This window comes from Capricornis sumatraensis, chromosome 14 (assembly GCF_032405125.1).
Source record: "Capricornis sumatraensis isolate serow.1 chromosome 14, serow.2, whole genome shotgun sequence".
Taxonomy (NCBI): domain Eukaryota; kingdom Metazoa; phylum Chordata; class Mammalia; order Artiodactyla; family Bovidae; genus Capricornis; species Capricornis sumatraensis.
In genome coordinates this window covers 76803435-76821312 of record NC_091082.1, presented here as the reverse complement: position 1 = coordinate 76821312, position 17878 = coordinate 76803435, and the positions used below count along the sequence as shown (strand labels likewise).

Here is a 17878-nt window from a genome sequence, read left to right as displayed (position 1 = left end):
TTTTGAAGCCAGTTGTAGTGATGGTGGGTTCTCTCCCCTCACTCACTCTGTCTCTCTCTCTCTCTCACACACACACACACACACACACACACACAGAGGAAAGGGACATGCCCATTTGGATGACTATTGAAGCCAGGTTTCAGTCTTATAAGGCCATACTTAACTCGTTAACTCAAGATGCTGGTTTCTGGTTGTTGGTTTTTAAGTAAGTTGAGTCTTCTAAGAAAACCATCTTTGGATTGCTGGAAGTGTTGCTTTTGCGCCTGTCTCACCCTCTCTAAATCCCCTGAGGAATTTTGAGGATTTGAATAGAAAGAACTTCCTTTTCTTTCTATACATATCAAAGGCTTTAAAGAGAATTTAGTTGCTTCTTCTTCAAAGGAATGAATAACTTGTCTCTCTTATGGTAGAAGAGTCTGCTCAACAGGGTTGTTTGGAAACACCTGTGTTCCTTCCTATGAAATACTAGTTGCTTACACCTGGAGTTATTTCTTGTGTGTCGCTAAACAGTTTTGGCGTCTTCCTGCAATTAATGATTACATTTCCTTCCGGCTGTCCTTCCAGCTTCTGTTTCTTTCTTTTTTCCCCTCCACAGCCTCACCCTCGCCCTGTTAGCCATTTATCTCTTTGCTATATTATTTCTCAGGAAAAAGATAGGCGAGTACCACTTTCTGGAGCCTACACAGTTCTGAAGGCAGTGAGAACAAGAGGGTTTGTTGGGAGACTGGATCTCCTTTTCTCTCGTCTCGGTCCTTGTGTTCTTCCCTTGACTTTCTTGATGATGGTGCCTAGGCAAAATTCTCAAGCTTTGAGTTCAAAGAAATCTCTAGGAATCACAGCAAGTGAGCAGACTTCAGTTTAGGTAGACAAGGCCATATCTGAACCTGTAGTGCAGTTATTCTTTGAAAAGCTCAATCGAAATGAGGAGAAAAGGGATGAAATGGTATCTTCATGATTACCATTATTGTTTTTCTCTTTAGTTCATGGCTTTCCAAACTGTAATGGATAATTGAATACTTAAAGAACAATTCTTTCCCACCCCAAAGGCATCATCTGTTTCTTTGAACAAAGGAGCCAAGATAAGAACTATCAAGGACACCAGCTCATCAGATAAATCCATTCCAAGTCCCACACATTAAGCGTATATGTTCTATATCATGGAATGCACTACCTCGGTATCTCTTCTGATAGAAAGGCAATAGTGAATGTGTGCATGGTAAACTGAATGTCAGTGCACCTGCCCCAAAGGCTCATGTCTTGGATATAAAAAAATTTGTTCAGTGTCTTTGCAAATGAATCCATTTAATCAAATATTAAGTTTTATTCAAATTCCAAAAGAAACAGCCAGCCAATTGTTTTTCCTCCTGATGTTCCTTGTCATTCATCCTCTTTGCATCTCAAGAAAAATAGCCTTGTTCGGGCTTCAAGCATTTGCATGCATCCAAGTAAAGCACAAGAGCCATGTTCCAAGCGCGGTTAAGACGTGCAGGTGAAGAAACTGAGCCCAGCAGCCAGCTTTCCCTGTTGGACTTTTAGGGAGAATGTTAAAAAATACTTGAGGTTCAAAAAGGAAAATGGTTTGATGATTTGAAGCTAAAAATCCACCCAGAAAACCTGAATTCAAAATGAATTTCTAAAATATGAATGAATCCATAGAAATTGATTTTTTTACTATTTTGGAAGTCATTTGGGGCCACAGGAGTTAGTTCTGTTAGGTGTATTATCTGCAGGGAAACATGACTGTTAAAGACTGGAAGACTCTGGGTTCCTCTTTTCTCCCTCCCTCTGATTATGAAATAAGTACATTAAAAAAAAAATCCATAAACTACACAGCCCATTGATTATGTTAAAACTTCTAGGAGCCACAGCTGGCTCTATCCCTTTATGACAGGTGAGAATGTAGATCTTTTCTGCCCATTTAAGGTGTCTAAGGGGAAAGTCTCTTAGAAACATAGCAAATCAGGGCTTAAGGAGAAAGCTAAAATCCTTCAGATTTTAAAAATGTTTGAGAATTGGTACTCCCGATCTGTTTGGTTGGCCCTGCAGCACGTAAAATCTCTAGCCACAATTCAGGGTTCAGTTGGGGAAAAGAATTTTCTTCCTGCAGCCGTCACAACCTATTATCCTCCCATTTGCCTTTTTGCTGCCTCCGCTGCTCCTCCTGCGGCTGTTGTTTAGGTGAGGTTGTACCGTGCTTGGTAAACAGACAACACTTACATTCTCAGGTTGTTTGAACACCGTTTTAGGCTCAGCTGCAGTCCCCTACTTCTCTGATCTTTTATATTCCCCAGCAGATGTCTTTCATTAATTTATGGATTTATCATCTTTTCTTCTTTTATTTCTTTTTCTTTTCTTTTCCCTTTTTTTTTTTTTTACACCTGGCAGCTGTCTCAAGTTTCAGCAGTTATTGTCTATTTTGCATTATACATAGAACTGAATGTCATCTGTCTTCACAAAGCTATGGCTAAGAGAATTGAGGCAAAGCCACATGAGCTGCCGGGACAGATCTTGTTTGCGCTCCATCCCCCCTCACCCCACCCCCCTTTACCTCCTTAATATTTATTTGTGCTCATTTTCTTTCCTGGCCTTGAATGGAGCTTAGCTCGTGTTCAGTACAGCTGTATGTTTACTGAATCTATTCCATCATGAGTCATTGTGCGTGTGTAAGTATCCTGGAAACAGCTAGTGCTTTCTTGGAAGAACAGTTGCTTTTCAGCACAAGCACTTAAAAGGGAAATTAACCAATTGGTCAGTTCAGATTTATTTTGAGGAGGAAAAAAAAGGATTATCTAACTGTTGGCTTTTAAATCTTTCATTAGCTATTTTTAATAGTTTATTAGAAACATATATTTTATGGGAATTTTATCTTCATTACACGCTGAGCAAGAAATAAAGATGCATTCTGTGTTCCGTTGCCACTGATCGATTCCAAGTATTTCCAACAGGAAGCATTTTAAAGCAAAAAATAAAAAATAAAAATGGACTTGAGAAATTCAAATTAGGATGATTTTGTCATGAAGTAAAAAGCCTCTAAATCCCAATCAAAACAAGATGGATACTTTGCTCTTTTGTTTTGTTTTGTTTTTTTAAATAAAAATGATGAAAGCATCTTAGCATAATTTAAAGATATTGAAAGCTCCAGGAAGTTTTGGTGGCTCAAGAAATCTCTGAGAGCCGCACGCAGCAAAGCAGTTTGATTTGTATGAGACCAAATTTGAAAAGACTTGGGACTTTTCCCTGCTAATAATTAATGTACCAGGTTGTTTGAATGTAGCCCGTCTGAAAGAACAGATTAGAACCCAGATCTGAGCATGTTTGTTGAAGTTTGGACTTGCCTAAAACTCTTATCACGAGGCAATAGGAGACAGCTTGCAACTATTATTTCACTTATCCATTTGGACAGATGGTCCTGAAGTGTGCCGGGCTCCTTTAGTCCCCTCTCTCGGTCTAATGGAGGTTACTGGAGGGCCTTTCAGCTCTTTCCTTGGCACAAGAAGTATGTCAGTCATAAATTATCGTCTTTGTAATCATTAAGGATCTCAAACAAAAACACAAGTTCAGTTAAGCTGCTTTGGCTTACAGTTCTCACATCAAAATTTCTTTCTTCAGTGTTTAGTGTTTATTTTCAGCAAAAACAAAAGGCATTGACTTTTCAATACGCAGACCAAGGTGATCTTTTTCAAACTGCATGATACTAAAGGGAATGCTAATTGATCAAATTCTCAGCATTATATTTGGTTAAGCCCCCTGTAATACGTAGACAAGAGCTTATCAGTATTAATTCGATTATGCTTCTCTAGGAACTTCCAGGTTTCCCTCTCTGTTCCTGAGGTTGGTCACGCTGTACTTGATGGAGGTCATTTAGAAACCTTTACCTTTCTTAAATATTGGTTTATTTGTCCTTGCTTCCTGCGGTGTGCAATGGTTGTGGAGCTTGTTAGCCAAGGATGTGTGTGCTTGTGCATGTGTGCGTACAACCACACGTGCACATTTTCTTTTCTTCTTTTTCCTTATTTATTTATTTTTTTTCCAGACTCTCTTTTAAGAGAAAATCCTTAGAGAAGCTTCTAGGAAGGACCCTTAATTGACCTTGTGGGGGACCACATTGATTTTCTCCACGTGCGTCTTCATTTCTGATAAATTATAAAGCCATTAATTTGCTGAGGAAATGGCAGGGCCAGGCTGCGGCACAGATGTGACCAGAGCCATCCCCGCTCCGAGTGTGCTGAGGAGTGCCAAGAATCTGGGGGAGAATCAGGAAGCCGGGATTGTTATGGTTAGCCTCACATTCTCTTGGGAACTGTTTTAGTTGCTGCTGTTTACAGATCTAAAAGGTAATGATGTTTCCAGATAAATAGGCCTTCTTATTTTGGGTAAGTGGCCATTTATTGATCTGCTAACCCACACTTATTGATTTGTTAGCCCCAACCACTGTGCCACTCTCCAAGGAGTTAACTGTAAATCCAGGAGAGGCAAATTGTGTTTGGTTTTGGATCCTCGCTTTAACAAAAGCGACACCCCCTCCCTGTTCTCTCAGTGCCCAAACTACCCCTCCCCAGTTTTAGCTGTTATTGAAAAGGAAACAATTAACAAGATATAATAATAAGATAGGAAGAAAGTGAGTCAAGATGCTCCCTCATAGGAGCACTAAAAGGTAAAATGTGAAGCTTGCCTAACAGTGATCAAAATAATGCATTTTATATTTTCACTTATATTAGTATAATAATTGGATGTCAACTGCAGAGAGCAAAGAGAAGAACAAACAGAACTGTAACGCAAAGAAGAAAAAAACTCTCATGATAAGAGTTGTGCAATACCTGTTGGGCGCATTTGTCTCCTTAGCAACAAGTGAACCAACGTATAGATAGCCTAAGGACCTCAAACAGGGGGAATAGATGTTTTGCCATTCTCACCAGGAAGTCACCAAGATCCCACGACTAAATCGTGCATCCTCACCATTATGTTTGGCAATTTCTGACCAGCAATGGTCCTTCTGAGCCAGCAACAGCAAGTTAGTGATGGATTCCATGGCCAGAGTCGATTATCTTCCAGAATTCCCATGGCTACTGGTTGGGCCTCCAGACTCCTGGCAGGGGTGTGGGAGGGATGGTAGGTACTTGTGTTTCAAGAAATTATCTCCTTAACCAACTGCATCCTACATGCAGGAAGGATTGTCACCCAATCACTTGAAAAAAGCAAAGCTCATGTTCTTTTATACCCGTTATCCCAGCTCCAACATGCTGAAGACCTACTTCTCTGATGTAAAGGTAAGGACGTTTTTCAGTATTAATGTTTTCAATTTCTGTGCAGGAGGTAGTAATTTGAACACTTGGAAGTTAATGGAGATGAGTGTGGGGTCGTTTGGTGAATACACCTGTGTTGTAATTGATTTAATGCACTTGTCCTTCAGTCCAAAGCTGTGCCAAGCAAGGAGGGTCCTTGTGTACTAAGACCAAAAGACTGAGCGCATGGATTTTCGTTCTAGTCCCGGAAACTTCTCCTCTGTCTTTATGTGTCTTAATAACTCCTTGGAAGAAATTTCAGCTGGTCCTGGAGGGATGCGCTTTAGAGAATTTTTTTTTCCTCCTCTTGGCCACAGTGAACTGTTTCTGTTTTTGTTTCTGTTAGTTTCCCCATATTTGTGCTTAGGAAAGCAAACTCTAGCACCTCTTTTTCCCCCCTGTCGAAAGGAGCTTACATTGAAATTCTCTCTGCAGTAGCTGCTTAAAAACAAAAGTGATGATTGTCTCTTATTTACAACTTAATTTGTTGTTGATGTAGAGTACACTGAGCATAAGGAGAATGAATAAAGTGACAGATTCAGGACACATTATTCAAATGAGGATATGAAAGCTGTCGGCCTACAGCTGCAGCCTCCCTCATTCTACAGAATATGGGGACCTCCTGGTCCCGTGTGTGTGCGTGTGTGTGTGTGTGTGCGTGCGTGTGTGCGTGCGTCTGTGTCTGTGTAGGGGTTTTAAGTAATTGTTTGCAACAACTTGATGTTGTGTTAATCATCTGTAACTTTTTAAAACAGAGATTGGGTTTTGATGATGATAATGACACGCATGGTATCATTATCCAAGGAACTCGATAAACATTACATTAGCTGAGATTAGTTTATTAGGGCTGGGTACTCTCCCCCCCCCCCACCCTCCCCTGCCCACCCCCATGTGTAAAGTTCTTATTTCTGCCATGGAGAAGCCACGAGCTGCCAAAACGTACTCCTTTCTCCGATGCTCCCCTCTCTCTGCAGTGGGTTTTGTGCCCGATGCCTGAGTTGCATCACTGGCCCCCTTTTGCAGGCTGACCCATTGCAGCCTCTCCTTCACCCATGTTTTACTTGGCCTTGAAAGAAAAGTTCTGTTTTCCGTCCTGTTTGCTTTTGAATTGTGTAGCAACTTCAGCCTTTTATCTCTCTCCTTCCCTGGCCAAGCTCCTTAAGTGGAAGGCATGTTTCCTTCTCATTCCGTGCCAGCAAACTGGGCAGCATGGGAAGGCAGAGACAGGCAGGAACTTGAACCGTTAGTGAAGCATCTTTAGGCAAAGAAAGGTCAAGGGCCGCAGTGGGCTGGGATGGGGTTTGGACCTTGGTGGGGCACCATCGGAAGCTGACAGATTAAAGGGCTTTGGCCAATTGGCTGAGGAGCGACCAGTTTCTAGAGCCTAGTTCTTCCAGGAATCCTCCCAATACTTTAGTTCTAGGAGGGGAACATGGAGCAGAGGGAGAAAATTGTTACTCTGTGTGTGTGTGTGTGTGTATGTGTAGATGTCCATGTTACCTCCATCACTCCTCTTGGTACAGTGACCTGCAGTGTTGTGATATAATAAAACAGGGCTTTATGTTGTCTAGATAGCACCCTTCAGCCAGAAAAAGTCCAAAGAGCTTTATAAACTGCATGCATAGAGATCAGTCACCTGTGATTGAAATGCAGGCACCTAGAGGGTGGGAATCAGCAGCCTTTCTGAGCCTGCAGTACTACTCAACAGGAGATGTAGATATTAATAGTAGAAACATTCATGTTTTTGCCCATTTGTGATGTGGGGAAGGTCAAGGTTGGGGGAGACTGTGGATTTGTAGCTTTATAAATACCAGGCACTATAAACCAACAAGAAATTGTTCCTTTAGAATACATTTAGTCGTTCAGCTTTGCAAATAATCACTCACTCTATGTAAATAACAATTATATACCTGGATGACTATTTCATTTTTTAAAAAAGCCCTAATATTCAGATTATAGATTCTATCCATACTCTATCCATACTGGAAGAGAAGGCTGTTAGAGTGTATGTGAGCCTGGTTAACTCCCAATTATCTACTCTAATGGAGGGGAAAGAGTAGGGCATATAATGCAAAGCAGAAAATCACCAAAGGTCATTTCTCTTTTATTTTTGGAATGAATTATACATTTTTAACTTTCCTAATTATGTTTTTTCTTTGGCTAGTAATAAATGAATTTGTATTCCTGAGCTTACACTAATGATAGTGGAAAATCATGCCTAGAAAGGCCAGGATAGTCCAGAAAAGGGGTTCCAGAAATTTTCTAGAAAGCAATGGCAGAACATTCTTGGATTTCTTTAATATTAAGGAAAATTCAGAATTTGAATGTTGATGATGCATATACTCATGTGTATTATATATATATGTATGTATATACGTATGTAGTGTGTTTGTGTATAATACCCACATACATATCTTTAGATACAGATATGTAAATGTGGATGCTTATTTGTAAGGCTGAAAGAACTGTTTCTCTGAATATAAATATATGATCCAAAATTTTATTTCAGTCCAGATTTAAGAAACCAAAGAATTGGGAGATTCCTAGTTATTGCAGAAGAGGCCTTAGAGCTTTATCAGAAATGAAACCTTGGATCTTAGATCTTAAAAAGGACATATCCATGTGTCTCTGAACCAAGCACTATTTGTCTCAATGACACATGTATGTACTTGTTTGTGGTCACATACATGAAGAGAAAATTCCTAATTCTAGCAAAATAGCCCTTTCTAAATCATAAAGTCACTTCATTTCAAATAGTCATTAGAGGCTCGTTTTGCAAGCAAAAAACCAAGACAAACAACACAAGTGGAAAATCTGTTGGTGAATAAGTTGGGGTGTAGCTATCGATCTCAGACACAGTTGGGAGACAGTGCTGGGCTGAGTGAATCTCCAGCCAGTGTCAGACAAGACCCGCCAAGGCGATGCTTCCTCCCTTGTATCTATCTGTCTTTAGAAGCCAGACTATTATGCTTCATTCTCCACAAATGACTGCTGTTTGGGAGGGAGGTGAATGCTTTTAAATTACCTTGGGAAAAAAAAAGAGATAGGAGGAAATCCCATACAACTCCGAGATGTTGACTTGGTGAGCAAAGTTCTTCTACGGTGAATAGATACATATACATATCCCATCAGACAAAACCAGGGCCGTTTTAGTTTAATTCCCAGAGTGAGAATCTTAAACAAAGTTCTGTGTCCTCACAGAGAGTCTAACTTAATTTTCTTACTCGCATTCAGCCGGACAAAAACCTCAGCTCATCAGGCCTCCGGCTCCTCTGAGAAGGTCAAAGGGGAGAGTGGGAGACATAGGCGAGGATCCCTGGGCCCCCACCATCCTCCTGGGCGCTCCTGGGTGCTGATTTTAATGTATAAACTAATAACTCTTAGACCACTAAGTACAACAGATTCAGTGTCATTTTAGCTTTGAAGAACAGACGCTCACAGCTTTTCAAGCCGGCGGTGTTAAATGATGTATCTCATTCCCTCCACCCCTTGAGTCAACTGCTGCTCGGCCAGATTAAGGTGTCAGATTGATTTGTTTTATACATCTTTTGACCATGCTCATTGAATATTTAGGAAGTTTCTCCAGCCCATATTGAGGCTGAGATGTCCCGTGGGAAGCATTAATCAAAGTCACAGAGACTCGTACACTGTGGAAACACAGCCTCTTTATTGTAGCGATCAGTTTTTGCAGTAACACATTAACACGACAGAGCTCGCCTTGGTAGAACAATTGATCCTTTTCTGGGAAGCCACTACAGAAGGGGGGACATTAACTCTTTCAAGTTGTACACTTTTTCCTCCCCCAAGGTGACTATCTGGAAATGAGGGGGCCGGCCTCTGCTGGCTGGGCCAGCAGCTCAAACCAAACGAATTTCAGTGCGTTTGAGTTCCCTCCTCGTGGAGGCCAAGCCTGCTCTTCAAGCTGTTGTGCTGGTCATTGCCCTTGTCTCATGTTTGGGGAGTCTGTTGTTTCTGCCCATTCTTCCTCTCTGGTATTTCCATTCTCTGACAATAAGCTTTAAATCTCCCTTTATGTCCCATTCCTAAATAATGGCAAGTGCACTTACTTTTTTGTCCTTCCCCATTAGGTCATTCATGACCATTCCAGAAAAAAAATACCCTTCTATTTTTTTCCTCTACAGTACTCTTGTCCATATGAGACAATGTCTTGTAACAATGCAGAAGCCTAATCTCCATGTCAAAGCAATTTTCATTCCCCAGTGCACAGCCTGCTATCATTTTGTAATGTTTTGTTTCTTATTCTAAAAGAATTAAAAAGGAACAGTAAGCCGTCACGGGGGCCTGTAGTCCTTATCTCAGTGTCTGGAAATTTGGACAGTGTATTTTACTGCTGAGATAAAATGGAAAGAACTCCAAGTTCAGCAAATCGTAATGGGTTTAAGTTCTATTGAAATCGGCAACCAGAAGATCAGATAACGGGGGTCCTTCAGTTGTCTTTTTAATCGGGTTCCCCGCAAGGCTGAATAGAGACAGAGCAGGCACACAGAGTGAAAATATAATTCTTGGATAGGTTAAGTACATGTTTGAACTCTTGCAAGCAGAAGCGATTTGCTGATGACTTAATCATTTTCTGGTCAATTATCTGTAAGGGCCCTTGCAACTCCATGGCAATTATGATGCAAGTTGGCCTTTTGGGAGAAACACCAGTCTCCCTGCTCCTGTTTCCTTGTGCCTTCCATTCTCTGCCATAAATTTTCATTCATTTATTATTATGCTAGTATAGAAACAACTTTCTGTGTAGTAATTACAGCCCCGATACACACTTTAGCTGTCATCTTGTTGGAGTCTGGATGTTCTCATGGCCAGTGTTTGATAAGTGGTCTTTGTTGATTTTTGATGAATGTACATCTTTTTCTGGGGGCCCAGAGAAGGGAATGCCTGTGATGACAAAAGGCAGGGGGTTGACTGTCAGCCTGCCTGATATAAAGCTATGGATTTATTGGTTTTGACTTGGCAAGTTGAGATGCATCTGTCCTTTACATGCACAGAGGACTGTCAGTAAGAATGGTATCCTTTGCAGTGAGTGCAGGAAGCCATCTTCACGTGAAAGGTCATCGGGAAACCTTGGAAAACAAAGTTTTCAAGGCTAATCATGTTGTAGTGACTTGGCATTTAAAAACCATAATAAAGATTCTGTCTGTGCCATTTGTTGACTGTGTCTCAACCACCCCCCACAAACTGCATAGACTCCAGTGGGAAGGGGACATGGGTCCTCTCCAGTGCTGGCTGTGTGTAGGAAGTGTGTGAACAGGTACAGAGGTCTGGCCAGACAGCGCCGACCGTGAGTCCCATGTGCAGACATTAAGTAGAACCACAGCTGATGACCACAGAGATCACCCATGACTGAAAACTAAGTGGGTGCCAGATTCCTCCCTTTTTGTGTGAAAACCACTTTTAGCACTGAATGAGATTGTTGTGTAGTAACGCAAATTCTCTTTTAACCTCACCCCCCACCCCCGCCCCCAAATCACGCTAGTGGTGAAGTCATGTGACTCACCACCGCTGGTACTTGAATAGAAGGACTTCCCAGGACTCTGGCTTGAACGAATTTTCATAAGAAGTATACAAATGCAGTTGGTTCTACCGCAATTGGTTCTACCGCAAGATGAAGAACAATGTTGCAAATAAGATATTCGGCTTAAGGAAAATCAGATTTAGAACATGGGGTTTCCATTTGAGGGGTGGTAGAGTGGAGATGCAGTTTTCATTGTTGGTCGATTTTATTATATCCCATGAGAATATCATTGCTCTTGCCTGTCTTGCCACTATTTGGGTAGAATTTTAAAAAAGAACCTTTCCAAGTAAGGAGGAGAGGGGGACTTTAAAAATGTTTCAAATGCTTAAAGAATGAAGGGAAAAAACGGCAATGTTCTTATCCTTTTCAACATTTAAATTTAACAGTTCAACAGGTGCATCACCTCGCAGCTCATCAAGTGGTTTAGCAATTTCCGTGAGTTTTACTACATTCAGATGGAGAAGTACGCACGTCAAGCCATCAACGATGGGGTCACCAGTACTGAAGAGCTGTCTATAACCAGAGACTGTGAGCTGTACAGAGCTCTGAACATGCACTACAATAAGGCAAATGACTTTGAGGTAGGAATTCATCTTTATTTTTTGGTCATTCCCCCTTTTTAAAAAAAAAATTATTTTCTTTAGAAATGTCCCAAATCAGTCCTTTTTTTTTTTTTTTTTTTGCCTTGGTATCTCACACAAGTGTCCACCAGTAGGGCAAGAGGTGTGGAGTGTCAACGAAGAGCTCCCCCGTGGGTCCCTTCAGAGTCCCGGGAGCTCACCCACTTCGGCTTCCTTTCCCATCCCCCACCTCTGCTGCTGGCATGGGAGACGCGTGTGGCCACATAAGAGGGAAGTGGACAATCCAAAAAAAATGGCAGCAAGGAACACACACAGAGTGATTCCCTTTCCAGAAAAGAGGTCTCTACCCCAAGAGGCATTTTGCACATTGAGGTTCCGGCACGTGTATATAGCTGACATAAGATGCTCTGTTCAGTGATAGCTTCAAAAATTGCTGCTTAAAAAATCCAGAAGGATTGACTGGGGAGTGAGTCCATGGTTTCTAACTTTTGTCAGCATTCATTTCCTTTCTGGAAGAAATGGTGTGAGAATTTACTAAGTACCTGTTGTAAGAGCTCCGTCAACATCTTTGCTTGTCTGTTTCTGCTGTTGTCCTTTTGGGAGGACACCCTCATGTGTTCATTTTGCATACGTATAGCTTCAGAAGCATACTGCTCTCCATTCATAAGGTCTTATACACACTTCTGTATGTCTACATCCTACATATTCTAGGTACCTATGAAACAGTAGTGATGATTCCCAGAAAGCAGTATCTACACAAAAATAAGAGATGTGTGGCTATGAGTAAGGCATTTATTTACTGGCTGATGTGATGCCTTAGCAAGCATTTTTCATTGCAACGTGGTGGCTCTCCATGAGACAACACTAGCGAATCTCCCAGTACCCACAAAGGCATTTTGCTGAGCCTTACTGGCTGGGGCAACAGTGGGTGGAGGTGGGAATGTGGCAAGGGTTCTGCAGGCTGAACCTCTGATGATGAAGAGTGGACAGGCTGTGACTTCACCAAGTTGGTCCTTTTCTAGCGTCATCGAGGAGAACTTTTCTCCCACATCTGCTTGTGTGAGGACCTTATGTTAGTATTCTTTCCTTACACAGATAGGTAAACCCCAGTGCCTACCAAGTTCTCAGCACTGAAGGAGAGAGTGGCACCTTGATCTGGCCTTGTCAATAACAAACTGACTCCCGCTGCCCCACCTCACCCCCACTCCTCTGAAGGGGCCTGTATCCCAGTGGTTTTAGCTGATCTGTTTGGGCAGCTTAGAAAGAACTGACTGTGGAAGCTTAGCAGTGGGAAAGTCATGGTTTTTCCTTGAAAGTTAGAGTGTTTATATTGCAAGCCACCCGTTTCTCTTTGATATCCAAGACCAGTGTATTCTTCTTGTCAAATGGGTTATAAGCATAGATTTTCCTTGGCTGAACATATTAGAATTGAGGATCCTTCTTGTACTTATGCCGTGCTTAGTCACTCTATTGGGTCCGATTCTTTGTGACCCCATGGACTGTAGCCTGCCAGGCTCCTCTTTCATGGGGATTCTCCAGACTCTTTGCGACCCCATGGACTTTAGCCCACCAGGCTTCTCTGTCCATGGGATTCTCCAGGCAAGAATACTGGAGTGGGTTGCCTTGCCCTCCTCCAGAGGATCTTCCCAACTCAGGGATCGAACTCAGGTCTCTTGTGTTGCAGGCAGGTTCTTTATTATCTGAGCCACCAGGGAAGCCCTTTTGTATTTACTGCCTCACTATTTTAAAGTCTCATAACAGAGCACTGCTTTACTATATATACAGAACACCCTAGCAGGTTTCTCCTAAAGCTGAGGCATATGATGATGGCTATGCAATTCTTTTTTTTTTTTGCCACTCTGCATGGCATATGGGATCTTAGTTCCCTGACCAGGAATTGAACCCATGTCCCCTACATGATGACGATGGCTAAATGTTTTACAGAAATCTTGTGAAAAGCTTCACTGCTCCACAACCCCTTTCTAATAAGTTTATTGCTGTCAACTTTGAGCTAAGAGAATTCAACGGTATGCTGGTGAACTAATTACAGTTTATTATGATAAATACTCATTTGGCAGCATGCGTCAAGCTTCATAAAAGAATTGCCTGAGATTCATGGGCTGGTTTGTACATTTTTGCTGAGTAACATACTTGAGAGAACAAATCCTGACAGTGCCCATTAGGATTTTTTAGGGTCATTTAAACCTTACCTGGTTGGTTTTAATCCCCTACTCAGTGTAAGGGCCAAAACGACACAAACAGAGGATGGCTGGCATCAAGAGGTACCCAGCAAGCTGCTCCATTTAGCATCATCTAAATCCTCCTTTAATATGATTACCATCTGATATTCGTCTCTTTGTGAATCATATCCACTTGCAGCCAGGCCACCTCTCCTTTATCTGCAGTGTCTATTTTAAGACTGCTTCAGCGCAAAGAGGATGGGGCCCAGGGAGCAGTTTTGTCACTTCTCATGTGACTTCAGACAAGTTATTGGACTATTCTGGGCCTTATTCCTCCTTTGGTAAAAAACTAGACTCCTTCCGGAAATGCGCTAAACACGAGGCAGGAGGTGGCTTCTGCGAGGCCCCCTTCGCTTACGCATACCTACGCACATACACAGCCTCACCGCCCCTTATGTTCACAAACTAGTTTTTAATTCAGCCTCTCTTTAGTTTTTAGTTTAGGAAGTTTGGGGCACGGATTCAGAAAAGCTTCAGATGAGATAATCCTTCTCTTCTGTGCCTTGGTGCGTGGAGGTCAGTGCTTAAGTGAGGTGCTTAAAAAGCCACTGTCTTATCGTGGTCGCTTTCCCAGTGTGGGCGGTGGCTGTGAGCAGAGGTGGACCCAGTGCCTCAAGCCGATTCAGCTGCTGTTGTCTTCACTGCTTGACTTACACATCTAAGTTTCTCCCCCGAAGATCAAGTCAGATACATCTGTAGTCTGAAATGAGCAAGTGAAGAAGATGGTAAAGTAGAGAACCGCACACCTGGTTTCTCCTTACATTTTTAAACAGAGACGGGGCCTGGTAGAGAGACCGAAGGTATGTCTACATGAAAAGCCAGTCGATTCAAAGGAATATGTTAAACCAACTGAGTATTAGCTGGCCAAGTAGTAAAACCTCTTTCTTGATTGCAGTTTTAAATTTCTCAATCAGTTAATCAGTGGCTTGTAGCAATGATGAAATAGCTAACATGCATTGACTGTTTATTCTGTTTATTGTGCATGTGTGCGTGCTAACTCGCTTCAGTCGTGTCCACCTGTGTGTGACCCTGTGGACTGTAGCCCGCCAGGCTCCTCTATCCACGCAAGAATACTGGAGTGGGTTGCCATGCCTTCCTCCAGGGCACCTTCCCAGCCCAGGGATCGAACCCTCGCCTCCTGGGTCTCCTTCATTGCACCGGATTCTTTACCACTGAGCCTCCGGGAAAGCCCCCTGTTTATCATGGGCACTCTTCTAAGTGTTCTACCAATATTAACTTATTTAATGTGAGTACTAATAATGATATGGATATTAACACAAGGAAAACTTCAGCTTGCCTAAAGCTTTATACTGTTTTTAAAGTTGCTCTAAGTATGTGGGAATAGAGGAGCCAGGGAAAGAGAGCAGGGGTAAGGCTGATGCTTCTGTCTCTCACTACCACTTTCTCCTTCCTTCTTGCTCTCCTCCCACGCTTGTTTTTTTTCAGCTTCCTGCTCCATCTCTGCCTCTGTCATGAGCTTGCTGGTGGTGCCTCTGTCACCACGAAGCCCCACCTCCCTCCAGCCCCCCGCTGCCAATGGCTCTCAAGGCTGGAGTGGCTGCTGACCCCTGGCCTTTGGGAAAATTAAGCAGATGGGGAAGGTTTATCACTAGTGCAGAAGGAGTGGCTTGCACCTCCCTCCTCGTCTGGACCCTTGCGTTTCCTGGCCTGTGTGAGTCAGGACCTCCTAAGTGACAGGAGAGGCTGTTCTGCCTTTTATATCAGTTTACACAATTGCCAAGATTCTTGGCACAGCCTGCAGACTTGGGGTGGTGAGAGCTTGAGAAGACCCAGGGAAGGTGGAAGAAGACCCTGTGGGGGGCAGGGAAGGGTGCACCACGCTTTCAGCTTGTGCTCAAGGGAAGAAAGTTGGCTACAGGACAGGAGTCGGGCACCTCCCTCCCAACGTGAGTCCGCAAAGGTGTGCGGAGGGGCATGTCCATGCTTTTCACTCCCCCTTCTCACGTTAAACAAGATTGGCAACAATAAATTTGTCTTTCCAGGTGTTATGGTATATATTTCCATGCTTCATTCTCACTTCACTTGGAAGAGCTTCCAAAATTGGTTTTTATGGGGGAGGGAAAGGAGATTTGGGATTCCTTCCCAGTTTTTAAATCACACCGATACTTCTGACTTTAGAAGCATAGGAGTGCAGTTTTATTACTTCTGTTTCCCTCACAACTCTGGCGCAGAATGAAGGTGGTGCGCCCTGTCAGTTTCCAAGGCGCATTTACACGTTTCTGCAAAGAACTCAACTAAGGCAACCGATCCGTGTAAGTCACGGAGGTTAAACGCACTGCTTGAGGAGACCCAGAAGACATCTACTCTGGATTGACTGTGGCAGGCTGGCCTCCGAGAAAGGCAGAACAACCCAGAGATGGGGGGTCTGGCATGGCCTGGCTGTAGGTTGGGAAGAGAATGTGGTGGGCACCTTCATCCAGGCGGAGCCTTCTGACCGTAGGGGCACGCACATCCAGTTGGATTGCTTTTCTGGTTCCCTCACAACTGTGGCCGGAAAGAAGACAAGGCTCACTGTCAGCTTCCAGGCTGCCCTGAGCGGCCTTCTCCTTCTCCAGTCCTGGAAGCTAGCTCTTCCCCACTGTGATCAGCCAGGCGTCCCCGTGGGCTATGAGTGACTAGCCAATTAACTGCGGGCTGGGTGCAAACTCCAAGGAAGAGGGACTGACTACCCTTGCCCTCGATAGACCCAGGGCTTTGGATGGAAGGCTTAGGAGCAAATAGCAAAGAGACCTTGATCCATTGATTAGCAGGCTTGTCAATGTCATTTCCTAAGATACGCATAATTCACGCGGGGCATGCTCCATCCTGCTGCTTGTGGTTTGACTGTTTTTTTCTAGGTGTCACATGACAAGCAGGAAGGGTCCTTCTGCAGGCCTCTCTCTATGTCTTCTCTCCTTAGAAAGAAGATGGAAAGCTGGGACTCCTCATATCCTTCCCCGCCACCAAAACACCCCCCCCACCCAAACACTTGACGCTTAAACACACACACTGCATCTCCTCTCTCCACCAGGCCCACCCCCACTCCCAGCCCACTCCCGCCTGCCACACAGTGCGTGTTTAAGAAGATTTAATATATTTGGAAGGCTTTCCTTCGCCCTGTCATCTCTTTAAAGAAAAATGGGGACAGGTGGATTTAGGAAGCGCTTCCCTCTGCTCCAAATAGACACTTAAATATGAGTGATCATTTGGAAAACTGGCGCAGGAGGGGAAACCCTTTTACTCCTCTCACTGTCTTTTGGCCTCGAAGCTGAGGCGCCATTTAAATGATCGCACAACGCACTCTTAGTGGGTGGCAAGGAGGGAAAAGAAACCTTTACTGTTTCTTTCCCTGCCAGTGCCCCCACTGACAAGCCAAATTGATCTTTTAAGAGACTAAATGAATGTTCTCTAAATATCTGTACGCACATGGCTGTCTGGGAACACGCTCCTTGTACGGGATGATTGCCTGAAATTTGAAGGAGAGAGCAGTAAAGGACACCAGGCTGGGTGGGGGCTGGGGGCGGCGGGGCGGGGGAGGGCGCGGGGCGACTTGTGGACCCCAACCTTCATTTCTGCACCTCCATCCTTTTGGGACTCAAGGTGTTGATCGGTATAATGAAGCGGGCCCATCGGTTTATCATCTGTTTGGTCACGTCGTTGCATTTTTAGCGCCCTGTGTCTTTTTTGTCATCGGGTTACATTCAAGCACAGTAAGATCAACGTTCAAACCTCCTTACTCAACAGCTTTATTAGTTATAGCATTCCATGACCTTTCTCAACATTCTTAAAGAAAAAGATACAGTGTAATGTCGCTTTACTTTGCTTATTGTCCTTTGTTGGGGGGAACAAAGCATTTTCTACAGTGGCTATAGCACATAATTATACGGCTTTCAATGGCAGTGTCTTGGCACATATCGAAGTTCAGAGGAGCCTTTAGAAAAAAAAAAAGATGTTTTGTGGCAGCCTAGGGAGGGTCTCATCTTTCCTTCAGAAAATAGTTCAAGGCTCTTCTGTCAAGCTTCCCTACTTAGAGCTTTTTCTCCTCCTGCTTCATAAAGTTTAAAGCGGATTCAGTGGAGTTCTATGATCTATTTCCTTTGAAAGATTGTTCCTCGGCACAGAGAGGCCCTTTGACTTCAAGAGTTCACAGATTCATGTCTTTAGGTATCATATGTCTGACCTTATCAGTTACTCCATTTAATGTCGGAGAAAAAGTCTCAACTCTTTGTGTTTGTCTGT

At 43.2% G+C, this 17878-nt stretch overlaps 1 protein-coding gene across 1 annotated transcript in view; it reads left to right on the top strand.

Moving 5' to 3' along the window:
* PROX1 (prospero homeobox 1) overlaps positions 1-17878 on the top strand; it is a 53882-nt gene that overhangs the window by 10617 nt on the left and 25387 nt on the right. Inside the window, exons 3-4 of the mRNA XM_068985935.1 lie at positions 5160-5267; positions 11205-11399. Coding sequence (XP_068842036.1) covers positions 5160-5267; positions 11205-11399 — 303 coding nt within the window. The remainder of the gene's footprint in view (positions 1-5159; positions 5268-11204; positions 11400-17878) is intronic.